We start from the raw sequence: 14361 nt of genomic DNA on the forward strand, positions 1-14361 counted from the left end.
CTCCAGTCTCACTTTCACGTAGCCTCTCTTGGTCTTGCTGGGATGGTTTACTGAGAACAGCATCACCGAGAACTTTATTCTTCTCAAGTTTTTTTCTAGTGTGTTCTCTCCCCCCCACCTTGCACCCTCATTCTTCAAATTGGCAAAGAAAATTTGAGAGACTGAAGCATTTCTTATACTGCATTTTGGCACTGCACAGACTCAAGTGCAGGTCAAGAATGTGATAAAAACCCAGTAAGTGTTTAAATTGTCAGTCTCATATGAAAAACAAAAGGCATCTGATTGAGTTCACAGATTAAAGAACCCATCTTGCTTTGAAATCCTGGCTCTAGCCTCTTCTACTTAATATAGTCGCAGTTTCCTCGCTCCTTCTCATCTTGCTGTAGCAAAGCATTGGAATGATGGATGTTTTACAGATTTATTAAGCAAAAGTACATTTTCAGAGAGGGAGATAGAGAACTCACGTGCTCACAGATTAAAAAGAGAAGGCCTGACTCACTCTGCAATTGTCTTTATACCCCACAATGAGATCTGAGTGGAGACCCAATTTGATCTTCTGATTGGTCTTGGGCAGGATATCTTATTTGCATGGCAAACAGGTTATATGGTGGCTGGGTGAGTAATAGGCAATATTCCTTCTCTAGCAGGAGTGAGCAGCCCAGGCTGGTCAAGGTGGGGGAAGGAGCATTACAATGAGATGTGGCCAGAGGCTTTTGAGGACTCGAAGGGGACTTAAAGCCTTTGACAGTTAAGTTAGATTGCTCAAATGAACTAAATTTTAGTTTCCTTAAGTGTGAACCAGAATAGTATTAAAGTTTAACACAAAGTTCCAATGAAAATTAAATAAAATAAGTTTTCAAAGTACCTTGGAGTTCCCATCATGGCTTAGCAGTAATGAACCCAACTAGTAGTATCCATGAGGATGTGGGTTTGATCCCAGGCCTCACTCAGTGGGTTAAGGATCCAGCATTGCTGTGAGCAGTGTTATAGGTTGCAGATATGGCTCAGATCTGGATCTGGGTGTTGCTGTGGCTATGGGGTAGGCCACTGGCTACAGCCCTGATTTGACCCCTAGGCTGGGAACTTAAATATGCCATGGGTGTGGCCCTAAAATTAATTAATTAATTAAAATTAATAAATTTTATTTAATTAAATAAAAGCACCTACCTACTTAAATAAAAACACTCCTATTTTTGCTGAATTTTGGGTGAAAGAGAAAAAGATAGCTTTTATTGCTTTCTCAGACAAATGGGGCTTATAGCAAGCTAATGCCTTAAATAAAGTTCCCCCCTAAGAAGGGATCAGGAGGTGGTTTTATATTTTGGGGAGTGGAAAATTGGGCCACAAATAAGGATGAGGGTAGGGACAAGCTTACAGGTCTCTCAGAGCTGGTGTTTAGTGGCCTCAGGAATGGTTCTGGTGGTCCTCCTTCTTCCAGGAATGAAGAATGCTTTATCAAGTAGTTCTTCCTTTTGTTGGGGCATTTTAGTTCTGAAGAAGAGCTCAAAGATATTGTTAGGTATATTTTTTGAGGAGGAAACAGGATCCTGCCCCAAGGCTGCACTATTGTCTCTTGTCTGCTCCTCCCCTGTCTCTGCATCCCTTCCCTTCCCTCATTAGCAACTGTTTGAACCTGCCCTTTGGAACTCAGAAAAGGTCCTGGAGGCTGAAGTTTATTACCTAAAAACAAGAAATGGAGGACACAGAAAGGCTTGTGTGTGTGCCCAGGAGCCCTACAGGGCCCTACTCAGTTACACTACTGTTAAACCCATAAATGATAGCTATTTGGAACTGTTATTTTTGAGTAAATGTGATTTTTATTACATTCCTTCTGGTCTCTCTTTGCCGTAGGAATTAGGAACTGTAGTTTCAGCCTACTGAAGTTTGACTGCTCTTATCATTATCTTCCTGTTTGTCCTAATGGGATAGGTGAAGTTCAGTTTCTAACCCAGTTTCAAGATAGTGAACCTTAGGGAAAGGATGGGTCATTTAAGCCCACTCTACTTAAAATTCTTCTGAGATAACATATTCAGGAGAGGAAATTATCCTGTCAGTAGCAATGTCTCCAGACTTAAAAAATAGCATACTAAGGATTTACTCTGAGATCTGTAAGTGTACATTCTTTCAGAGAGAAAGCTGAGATTTATGGTGAGGAAACTATCAAGATGGGCTTAGCCAAAAAGAATAATAAAATATAAGGCAAGATTTGGAATTGTCATAGGGGCCTGGTATGCTCATATTTGTGTCATTTTATGTGAGCAAATTCGTAGCCTACTCTGATAGGGGCTCAATAAGTAAGTATTGAATAGGTAAATTAATAGCACATCATGAACTTTAAATGTAACTAATAAGCAACCATTGCATATGACTCTCATAAAGAGACCCCTGGGGACTGATTTTCATCAAGTAATCTTGTTTGTTTTTGAAATTTATAAAAGGCCAGATAATGCAGTGTTTTGAAGGGATGAGTTCTTCTACTTAATAGTTTAACAGTGTCAACTGAAAAAAAAAAAAAGCACAACCTGCAAGTTAAGAGTTAAGGACTCTTGCAAAATTAGGACTTAAGCCCAGTAGACAGCATCTGAGGTAGCCCTGAGAAACTGCTCCTAGGAAGCCAAGGAGGAAGCTAGGGTATATGAGTTGTGAGACCAAGGGAAGGTAGTAAGAACAAATGATTTACAGACAACCAGATTTACACAAAACCAGTTTCTATGGTAAGATGTAAAGGTCTGTGCTTACTGGAATCATTCCTTTGATATGCAGCTGTGGGCCAGTCATGTTTCTTTCCAGAGTTCCCTCAGGGTTCACTGGCCCACCCTTGGAAGGAGCTGTTCTCACAGATGGCTATATGTTATGTTTTGTCACTTAACTACCCCCAAAGAGGAAAGGCGGAATATCAAGATGTAAGTCACAAAGGTGAAGGGAAGGTATACACAGCCATGCACACATTTTACAGAAGTTTGCTGCTGGTCTTGTGAAGGTTACTACTACTCACAGTCATCAGTCATCATTGAAGGATGTTAGTGTTTTTCCAGATATGAGGAGATGTAAGAATTGGGCTCACAAGGTCTTTTCCTGAAAATAGCTAACTATCCGTGAGCACAGAATACTTCCCTCCTGGTCTTCACCCTGAGCCCTGGCTCAGGGGCAGCTGCAGTGGCTCATGTTTTACTCCATTTAGAGGCCGATGGCAAGTGCCAGACTTCATTTCACAACAGATATATATTATTCATAAAAGAGAACCCTAGACTCCCTACCTTCTAACATCAAGATTACATTTCTGAGCACATGAATAAGTTCTTACTGATTTGGTCACCTCAGAAAAGTTGAGATCACTAACAGAGAACAAAGGTGAATTCTTAATATAGTTAGGGATAGAGTTTTATTTACATAGAGAATATATTCTGTATATTAAACTATACTGTAATTGCTACAGCAGTATATTGGCTACATTCAAGTGGTCCAGAAGCTTTTATTGCAAGGGTTTATATTTTGAGGGAACTTATAGTTCCTTCATATACAACCAGCTTTGGTTACATTCTCAAGACTCACAGTAATTTCTATACAAAGAAAAAGTCCATGTCAACACATGAATTTCGGGTAAGCATATTGTGCTACAAATTTTCCATTAGGGAACACTGGCATAAAAAGCATTACGGTAATTTTCCACCGTAGAACTCTACAATAATGTGGATTTCAGGATTGAAGCATAGAACTTTTTTTTTTTTTTTTTTTAAATAATACTCTTTCCCCGGAGATTTTCCCAGGGACTTAGAGACGAAAGTGCCCTTTGTGAGGCCACTGCATTTTCTGATATCGCATATTCTCAGCCAAAGCTCCTTCTCAATCAGTTGAGCATGTCCTGAGAAACAGCTCAACTAACTGTACCTCCAACACTGTAAAAAAGATGATGTAATTATTAAGATGCAAAGAAGTATAGGACAGTGCTGCTCTTTGACATGTTTAGATGAGAGACCAGTAATAGTGTGTTGAGTTCTTTCTTTCACTGTAGCCAAATCATTAAATCAGTCATTTTCTCTAACTGCAGCCAAATTATTGAATCATTCATTGACTTAAGTTGGATCTGCATTAAACCAAAATGATGAATTCTTCGGTCATTTTTTTTATAGATAAAAATCCTACATGCTTTGAACTCATCTCTTTATTCTTTAAGGAAAAAGTTCATTTTTCCCCCCCAAACCCCAAAGTTCAATTACAGCTAACTAACAAATTTAAATAGCATTAAAAAAAAAAAAAATAGCCCCTGCTTCTAGGCTTCTAACAGAGCCACTTTGGAAGTAAATCTTCCTTGGTTAACAGCTGTCGACTGTCAATTAGCTATAGGTAATTAAATTTGAAAACAGCTTTATGGCCCAGAAAAGAGATAAAATCCTTAGACCAGAAAAGTCTTAAGTTAGTGCAGTTATTACTCTCTCTGGTATTTGAATTAATGCAAGAAATTGATTATTTTCTAATGAAATAGGTAAAGAGGAAAACTGCCATTGTGTATCACTTGCAAATAAAATTTTACTTGAGGCTATTTTCCTAGCTTAGATTATACTCTCAGTTTTATTTCAATATAGATTAGGAAGAGATGGAAAAAACAAACAAAACAAAAAACAATTTTGAGAAAAATACCCAAACTAAACAAACCATGGTAGAGAGGATGAGATGGTGGTAGTTAGGGGTTAGGAACACTGGAAAGATGTTATCAGTTTTAGTAAGAGGAAAGGAAAAACCTCAACTCAAGATGCCTAAAAAAATGCAAGGATTTTTTTTTTAAAATCATATATAAGAAGTAGTCCTATAATGAAACAGTTCCAGGATTTGTTCAGACAAGAAATTATTTCTTAGAGAACTCAGCTTTTTTCCCTAAATATCTGCTTGCCATTCTCAGATAGCAATCTCTTTTTGGTAGTAGCAACTGCCAAAAGTACCATACACTCATGTACCAATATCCAGAGGCAGAAAAAGAAATCAGTTATTTTTTGTGTCATTTTTAAGATTCAAGAAACCTTTCCTAGTAACTTTACAGAAAGTTTCCTTCTTAATCTCATTGACCAGAAGTAGTCACATGGCCACTTTTAGTCACTTACTTACCATGGGATCCAGGATGGTTGGCACAGACCAGCTCTGTCAACAGGGAAGAAAAAGAAACTATCTGTTATACAGAAGGTCAGCGGTATCTCCTACTGAAAGGAGAACATTGATCCTCTGCTGTGTGCTGGTGGACCATCCTTTGAGCTATGTATTAATATAACCAATTTGTAGATGAGTAAATCAAAATGTAGAGAAATGAGGTAGTTTTCTTAAAATAACAGATTTAGTAATTGATGAAACTGGCATTTCAACTCAGAACTGTCAAGATTGCAATTCTGTATTCTCTCCACAGTATCACACTGTTGCCTGTACCTCATGACTCACTTTGAGTGTCAGTGACAGAGCTACTTTTTTGGGGTCTAACAATCAATGCAACTCTCTTTTGCTTTTCACTTTAGATTTACTCTTTCTCAGAAATTCTACTCAGAGCTTTCTCAGAGGTGTATACTGTCAGAACTTCACATAATCCATGAGAAGAAATGGAAATTTCTCCCTGCAGATTTGATTTATTTCTAACGGCAAATTAGTTACATAATGCCGCATGTTTGTGGGACATTTCTGCTTTGATTTAAATTTTATCTATCAAGTAATCTCTTTACTAAAGAAGTATCCCTTTTGAATCCCCTGAAAGTAGTAAAGGCATGTTAACTTATCCTCTTCTTAGTTTGCAACTTGGAAGATGATCACCTCTTCCTTTTGCCCCAAGCCCAACTTCATGTAAAGTCATTTCAGATCCTCTACATTTCCCTTGCATTTACTCCTTTCCATTTCTAGCATATCAGGTCTTTATGTCATATCTGGAGCATCTCTTAATTTTCCAGCCTCACATACTCCACAATTATCCTGCATATTAAAATTGTTATTCTTAAAATGACTTTTTATTTTTTTTGTCCTGCTCAAATAATTTGAACAGATTTTACATGTGAAATGAGCTATTAAATATATTAATAAATATAAATCATACAATCTAGCCCTCCATATTTTCTCCCTGTGTAAAGGATTGTTCTTTCCTGGCTGACTGAAGCTTGATATCTTGTCCCAAGTTATAATATTAGGTAAGCCATGTAGCCCATGTCACTGTAGGACAGGTACTCTTTTAAGTACTTGTTGTATGTTAACAATTTAAACCACACAACACCCTATGATGAAGGGACTATTGTTATCCTGATTTTACAGATGAAGACACCAGAGTCCATAGGAATAAAGGCACTTGCCAAATACATGTAGAAATGAAATGGCAGATCCAAGATTCAGTCTTCAGTGGTTCGGACCCAGATGCCATGAACTCAGTCACATTTTATTTCTTTAGTCTGTGTATTTCACTGTAGTGTTATTTATTCAAGATGCACTTGTTGAACTTCTATTCTGCATTCAACCTGTACTCTACAAATAATGTTTTACAGAAAATTATGCAATCATGAATCTCCTCCATAGGATAAAAAGGAGGCTTTATAAAATATCTTATGTTTTAGGCAAAATCAAAGCAGAATGTGTCTTCTCCAACCTTTGAGTCACATTTGTTGCATTTTGTATTCTCATGTTTTGAGCTCTTGGATTTTTTTTCCTCCACTTCAACAATAACCTCTGGTCTAGCAGGGGCTGACTTTTCTCCTGAATGACATCCCTCCACTCTTTTTTGCTTTCCTTGTGAAGGAAGTTACTCCAATTTCTAGGCCAGTCACACCAAGACGGCCAACTGCATCACCTGTTTGTCTGTGATATTTAGTGAGGCTCACCAACGAGGTTTGCATGCTGCTTTGGTCCTCAGCATCTCAAATCCTTTATTTCCAGTGATCTGTCATCTGGTCTCTTGTTTAAATGATCTTTCAGTGTTTTTTGTTCTTGTCTTCTCTCATGATTTACTGCTTGAGATTCTTCTGAAATACTTTACTAACTTGTTAATGCTTTATTCCACATAAAAAAATCTTATGTTTTACTGTGATAAGTGGACAGAATGTCAGAGTATGACTTAAGGACATGTGTTAGTAATTTTAGGAATCTAGCTCCATAAGTTAAAAAAGAGAAAAAAAGAAAAAAAAAGTAATAAAGCAGTGGGTTAAATGACCCAGCATTGCCACGGCTGCAGTGTAGGTCTGCAGCTGGGCTCCAAGTCAATTCCTGGCTTGGAACTTCAATATGCCATGGGTTCAGCCATTAAAAAAAAAAAAAAAAAATACTACTACTGGTAACTGTTGTAAAATTAACTTATTATAGGAGGAAAATGTATCTCGAATTTTTTGGTAAATATTTCTGTAAGATAATTTTTATTAAAATAGTATAATCAAGATATGCAATTTTCACTTGTGGTGTTTACTATTTCAGAGCTTCAAGAAACCAAGACTTCTGAATACTTCAGCCTATCTCACCACCCTTTAGACTACAGGATATTATTAATGGATGAAGATCAGGACCGGATATATGTGGGCAGCAAAGATCACATTCTTTCCTTGAATATTAACAACATAACTCAAGAACCTTTGAGTGTAAGTTTATCATTTTCATGAGGGCAGTGCTGAATTTCTAGATACCTTTTTCTTTAAAAATTTCAAATACAGTTAAAAATTATATATTTCGTTAGAACAATATAAAATACAGCCTGCATGTCAATAAATAGTTGGAAATTAGTATTTGTTTCATGGACTGAAAATATAATCAGTTCAGTTCTCCATGTCTAGTTTCATAGTTTTTAACTCTCTTACACTTGAAGCTAAGTGAGAAAATACTTCATATAAGCAGAAGAAAAAGAGAAGCATAGAGTATAGCAGAAAAAATGGTGCGTTTAAAGGACAACCTACCTTGTCATCTGTAAGTAATCCAAGAAGGCATTGAAAAGAACACAATTATTAAGTGTTCTTTGAAGAAATTCTTTGAAGAAGTGTGGCCTTATAACAGGGACTTGAACTGCATGGGTCTACTGATATGCAGAATTTTTTTTTTTTTTTTTTTTTTTTTGGTAAGCACTGCAATACTGCTGATTCATGGTTCATTGAATCTTCAGATGCAGAGCTAGAATATAGAGGAACCTCAGATACTAAGGGTCAGCTGTAAATTATACATCTATTTTTGGCTGCTCAGAGAATCAGTGTTCCTAACCTCCAAGTTGTCCAAGAGTTAACTATATTTATTATTCCATTCCACAACAAGAAAATCAATTGAATTTTATTGGAGTAAAGAAGTAAAAATAGATGAATTATATATTCGTTAAAACAGAAGACTTCAGAATTTTTTTTTGAACAATGGACTATAGTCTGAAAATTAAAAAAACAAAAAGAAATCGTCACCACCAGATCTGACCTAAGGCTATAATGACTTAGAATGCTAGGACTGTAAGACAAAGAGGGACTCTTTGTCCAAGTTATTTTGGCTATTGAAGTACTTAGTTTTAAATAAATCTACCAGCCCAGTTATGTGATTTACCAAAAGAACCGATATAACAGTAAAAATATAAATTCATTGTGACATAGCAGTTGGGAAAAGTATATTATAAATCAGAAGAAGGGAAATATATAGGATATTTCACACATTAATAATTTCCTTATTTTTAAGTTGTACCATTATAGAAAGGTTTGATAAATGAAAACTTCAAGGAAGAAATAAAAACATAGCTGTTAAAATAAAATAATGAAATCTTTATTAACTTCAGTTCATAATATGAAAGAATAAACAATTTTGAAATATAAATAGAGAAATAACTTAAATCTGTTAGCTCAAACTAAATGAAGAACATTGAGATTATGCAACCTTTGTTTTCTCTCTGAGCAGGTTTTCTGGCCCGCATCTACAATCAAAGTCGAAGAGTGCAAAATGGCTGGCAAAGATCCCACAGTGAGTGCTTAAAAACACAAACAAACAAAAACCCTAAATATTTAGTCTTTGAATCCATGTACTTTGGTTGCAGCCAAGAGTGAGACAAAGGGTGCTGGTGTTTTAAATCCTCTGCTGAACACATGGCAAAAATGTAGATGCAAAGTGATTGGAACTCTTAAACACTGTAACTTAGAAATTCCTGACTGGGTAAAATATCTCCTGCTTTGCTTTCATTATTGCACCCTGAGACTTTTCATGATAGATTTCAGTAATAACTCCTGTTTGAAGTGGATATAACTTGCAGAATTCTCAGTAGGCTGCTGAAATAATGATAATTCAAGTATCTGGAGTAGCTCCCAAACACCAGGTGGGCTTTACCAAAGAAAGATTCTCAGCAAAAGGGTAGTAGTTAGCTGGTACATTCCAGAGGCATAAATCGTCAGTAATGACTGGTATCTTTGTTAATTAAAAATAACCACAGAAACCAAAATCAAGGCAAATATAAATAATAAATATTCAGTGTGCAATACTTTTACAAAATATATTCCTTTAGGTGAGATTCTATATAAAGAATCAAGAAAAAGTCTATATTAATTTCTACAAATGACTTGCTGAAACTGACACCTTAAATTTTTCTTAAATGTTGTAAAAAATACACAGATCCTTCAATGTGCACAAGTCATTTAGTGTTAATAATGAAGCATATATGTCATTTCACACTCTTGTCCCAAATAGTGAAAAACAATTTAATGGAACCAAGTATTAAACTCACCCACTCTAAACAAATAATTTGGTAAAGAAGTTTCTTCAGTCATTATTTTTTTTCAATTATTCATTTAGAAAATACTTATTGTGCACCTATATGTGTCTGACATAGTGTTAATTACCAACAACATAATTTGTACCAAATAGACACAGTTCTGGCTCTCATAGACTTCATTATCTTGTGAAAGGAGTCAACATTAAACTAATGAGCATGGAAATATATGCTAATGCAAGTATGAGAGTGAAATATGGTGGTTAGGTAGGAAAACTAGTAAATGAACACACACATACATACAGTGAGTTCTGAGATTATAAAAAATAATAGCATCAACTTGGTGTCAAAAATTTGACTAAGCACTTATAAGCTTAGAGGTAAGAGATGCTGATTTCAGGAGTGAAAGCTGTGAAGGGAGCCTTGGTAACGAGTTCTTCAGAGATTCATCCAGGTGGTTCAAGCAAACAATAGACTTGTGGAAGGAAGAAGTGTGGAAATAAAACTTTTTTTTATTGATTCTTAACAGTCCAGGTACAGAGTTCTGAAAAGGTTTGCCTGAAGGCAGGCCACGGAAGACTCTGGAGTATGCATCTCCAGGTCAGATCTCACTGGAGGTTATTCTTGGCAAGAGTGCTCACCAGGCGTGACTCAGCTCAGTGTTTTACTGTTTTAGTTTCATAATTCACCTGATAAGAGAATTTTTAAATGGGTAGAAGGAGTCACAGGAGCATATTTACTCCCATATTTTACTACCCATAGAATTTGCTGGACTTCAATATGGAAGGAAAAAATCCAGAAGAATGTTAAACAAACATTTAAAAGGGTGCATTAGGGTTGCCTTCTAAGAAAGCAGTAGTAGAATGAAGTAAAAAGTTATGGACAAGGTGCATTTTAATTTGGTCCCCTGAAGCTATTGTTTAAATAATTATGCATAAATTAAACTATTTTCTTTCATTCTCTAATGTAGAGATTTATCCTGTTGATGTGTATGCAATCGTGTCTTGCCTTTTGCCACAGTAATATTCTGTGGCTGTAATTACTGAATTTACTTGTTCTTTGTTCAAAAAGATTTCTATTTCTTATTTATACAAACTGCCACAGGCAGAATATGTAGGATTTAGATACCTTTGCACATTCTCTTTCCAAAAATTACTGTTGATTTTTTTGAAGACTCTCAGCCAAGTCATTTAATTTTTTTTTTTTTCTCCCTTTGGCAAAGTGGAAATGCTCTGTTATTTACTTTCTTATAATTAAAGGCCATTAGATGAAATCTTCAATACATGCTTATATTTCCTCATAGTTTTGTCATTCTGTAATATCATTCGTGGATACCTTTATATTCTATCATACAGCCAATAGTATACATAACAGATGCAATTGGTAGAGGGTTCTGTTGTAATACAGCCAACATTGTTGGTTCTTGGGAAATAATAATCAAATTAACTTTCAAATCTATGTTCTGTCCATATAGGAGAAGAGAATGTTGACAAATTCATCTCATTTGTACATGTGAGGTACTTTCAAAATAGTGTCCTTTAATCAGAATACTAGTGGTAGAAAAATGATGCTAAATAGAAGTTCTTCAGAACAATGTATTTTAATTACACTGCTCATGGGAAACCAAATATTTAAAAATCTCTTAGTTTTTTTGGAATAAATAATATTTCATTTTTTAAAAAGTGCAGGAATGGAATAATTTAATTTTCACAGATCAGTTATTATGAGGAAACTAGAGATGAATAAGTTGGAGTTCCTATCTTTAAAGAGTCTTCACAATATACTAAAGATGATAAAACATATATACAATAATTATCAAATAATAATAGCCAACACTTAATGGAATAGGCCAGGTGCTGCTCTAAGTGTTTTATTTTAATCCTCATGATGCTGTTACAAGATGGACAGTATTGTCATCATCTACATATTTTTTTTTTTTAATTTTTGGTTGTGTCCACAGCACAGCACATGGAAGTTACTGGGCCAGGGATCAAACCAGTCCCACAACAGTGATATGAGACACTGCAGAGATAATGCTGGATCCTTAACCTGCTGCACCACAAGGGAACTCCCCATCTGTTAGCAAGTGGTAGGCCACTGTCTGACTCAGGCACACATGGCTCTAGATCTTGTGCTCTTGCTTGATAAAACATGCCACCTCTCCAGGGAGAATATGTAAATGCTAAGGATACACACGAAAGACAAAGAAAGAAGTTTATTGCTGCTGGAATATTAAAGAAAGATTTGATTATATTTGGTAGCAGTTACATTAGATGTTAACTTTTCTCCTTGTTTTATGTCAGTGATACTGAAATTCAAATAAGTTGCACCCTTTCCCTCTTCAGCTTTTGGTACAGGTTTCATGTAATTCTCTTCTTGTTTGATTATCTCCCCATCTTTTTAGTCTGGCAGTCATCTACTCATGTTTCAGATGACCAGTGCAGATGTCACTTCTCTGGAGAGTTTTCTCTTGCCACTCAGGACTGGCCTAGCTGCCCCTCCCTGTGTGTGCACCTGAAATACAGTAGAACTAACTTCACTGCATTTTTAGTGATTGGAAGTACCACATAGTAAGTGTCTATCTCTAGTGCCCAGCTCTGTACCTAGGCACTTCATGAAATTTAAACAAGATCTGGAAAAAATGGAGATGGAAGTAGCAATCATGGGAATCTATTGTAAGTGATTATCTCAGTTTGGGAGTTGGACACAGTAGATAATGAGTTATTAATGAATGTCATTTAGATTAATAAGTTTTCAGTAAATTATGTACAATTTTTAGAAGTACAGTTTGGTTAAATTAAAATTTTTTGCTTTTAAATATTATATTACTCATCTACTAAGAAAAGCATAAACTAGTGACAGATTTCATACTTCTATAACAGTTGAAAAAAATGCATAGAATCAACCATCCCTAATTCCTTTAGATTTTTACTTATATCAAATTTTAATTAGTTATAAGAATAACATCCAACTATTAGAAATAATTCAGTATAATTTAAAATTTGATCCCAGTTAATATTATCCTAATACTATAATAAATTAATGTTTACGAAAAAATGTATCTTAAACCCATTCACCTACAGTCAACTAATCTATAACAGAGGAGGCAAGAATATACACTGGAGAAAAGACAGTCCTTCAATAGTGGTGCTGGGAAGACTGGACAGCCATATGTATAAAAGGATGAAATTAGAACACTCTCTAACACCATATACAAAATAAACTCAAAATGGATCAAAGACCTAAATATAAGACCAGATACTATAAAACATAGACCAAATACTCTCCAACATAAACCACAGCAACATTTTCTCAGATCCACCTCGTAGAGTAATGACAATAAAAACAAAAATAAACAAATGAGACTTAATTAAACTTAAAAGTTTCTGCACAGCAAAGGAAACCCTAAACAAAACAAAAAGACAACCCACAGAATGGGAGAAAGTATTTGCAAATGAAGTGACTGACAAGGGATTAATCTCCAGAATTTATAAACATCCTCTGCAGCTCAATACCAAAAAAACAAACAACCCCATCAAAAAATAGGCAGAAGATCTAAACATACTATTCACCAAAGAAGAAATACAGATGGCCAAAAGCCACATGAAAATATGTTCAACATCGCTCATTATTAGAGAAATGCACATCAAAACCACTATGGGGTACCACCTTACACCAGCCTGAATGTACATCATCAAAGTGTCTACAAACAGTAAATGCTGGATAGGGTGTGGAGAAAAGGGAACCCTAGTACACTGTTGGTGGGAATGTAAATTGGTGCAACCACTGTGGAAAACAGTATGGAGATTCCTTAGAAATCTAAAAATAGAATTACCATTTGATCCAGCAATCCCACTCCTGGGTATCTCTCCAGAGAAAACCATGACTCAAAAAGACACATGTGCGCGCCAATGTTCATTGCACCACTATTTGCAATAGCCAAAACATAGAAGCAACCTAAATGTCCATCGACAGAGGAATGGATAAAGAAGATGTGGTGCATATACACAATGGAATATTAGCCATTAAAAGGAAAGAAATAATGGCATTTGCAGCAACATGGATGGACCTAGAAATCATCATGCTAAGTGAAGTCACTCAGACAGTGAGACACCAACATCAAGTGCTGTCACTTACATGTGGAGTTGACAGAATGAACTTCTTTGCAGAACAGACTTTGAAAAATATATGGTTACCAAAGAAGACGGGTTGGGGGTTGGGAGATGCACTGGGGGTTTGGGATGGAAATGCTATAAAATTTGGTTGTAATGATAGCTGTACAACTATAAATATAATAAAATTCATTGAGTAATTGAAAAAAATATTAAAAAAATTATCATGGTGAAAATATAGTTTATTTTCTGTCTCAGCTAAATAGGATATATAACCTACCTCTTATTTCCCTTTCTCCCTCTGTTTATTCAAATTCCTACATGCTTAATTTATTTCTAAATGTTAATATTTTATTCATACTCTAAATAAATTGAGCTTAAAAGATAGCACATGCTGTCAAACACATCTGATGAACTAGGGCATAGTGAATGTGCTCAGTAAATTCTGTAAGAGATCACTGAAAAATTAAGCAGGGTTACATGCTTTTAGATCTATATGCATTGTATTCATACAATGTCAGGTTTGATTTATTAATTATAAAATATTATAATGATTTTCCTGTTTCTGTGACCAGAGGACTTTAA

The 14361-nt window shown here is 35.4% G+C and overlaps 1 protein-coding gene across 3 annotated transcripts in view; it reads left to right on the forward strand.

Annotated features, from left to right (window-relative positions):
* The window catches only part of SEMA3C (semaphorin 3C), a 318035-nt gene that overhangs the window by 223808 nt on the left and 79866 nt on the right, over nucleotides 1-14361 (forward strand). For all 3 annotated transcript variants that reach the window (XM_021063487.1, XM_013979789.2, XM_021063488.1), the window contains 2 exons: nucleotides 7423-7583; nucleotides 8863-8925. In XM_021063487.1, coding sequence (XP_020919146.1) covers nucleotides 7494-7583; nucleotides 8863-8925 — 153 coding nt within the window. In that variant the 5' untranslated portion in view covers nucleotides 7423-7493. The remainder of the gene's footprint in view (nucleotides 1-7422; nucleotides 7584-8862; nucleotides 8926-14361) is intronic.

Source organism: Sus scrofa, chromosome 9 (assembly GCF_000003025.6).
Source record: "Sus scrofa isolate TJ Tabasco breed Duroc chromosome 9, Sscrofa11.1, whole genome shotgun sequence".
NCBI classification, from domain to species: Eukaryota; Metazoa; Chordata; class Mammalia; order Artiodactyla; family Suidae; genus Sus; species Sus scrofa.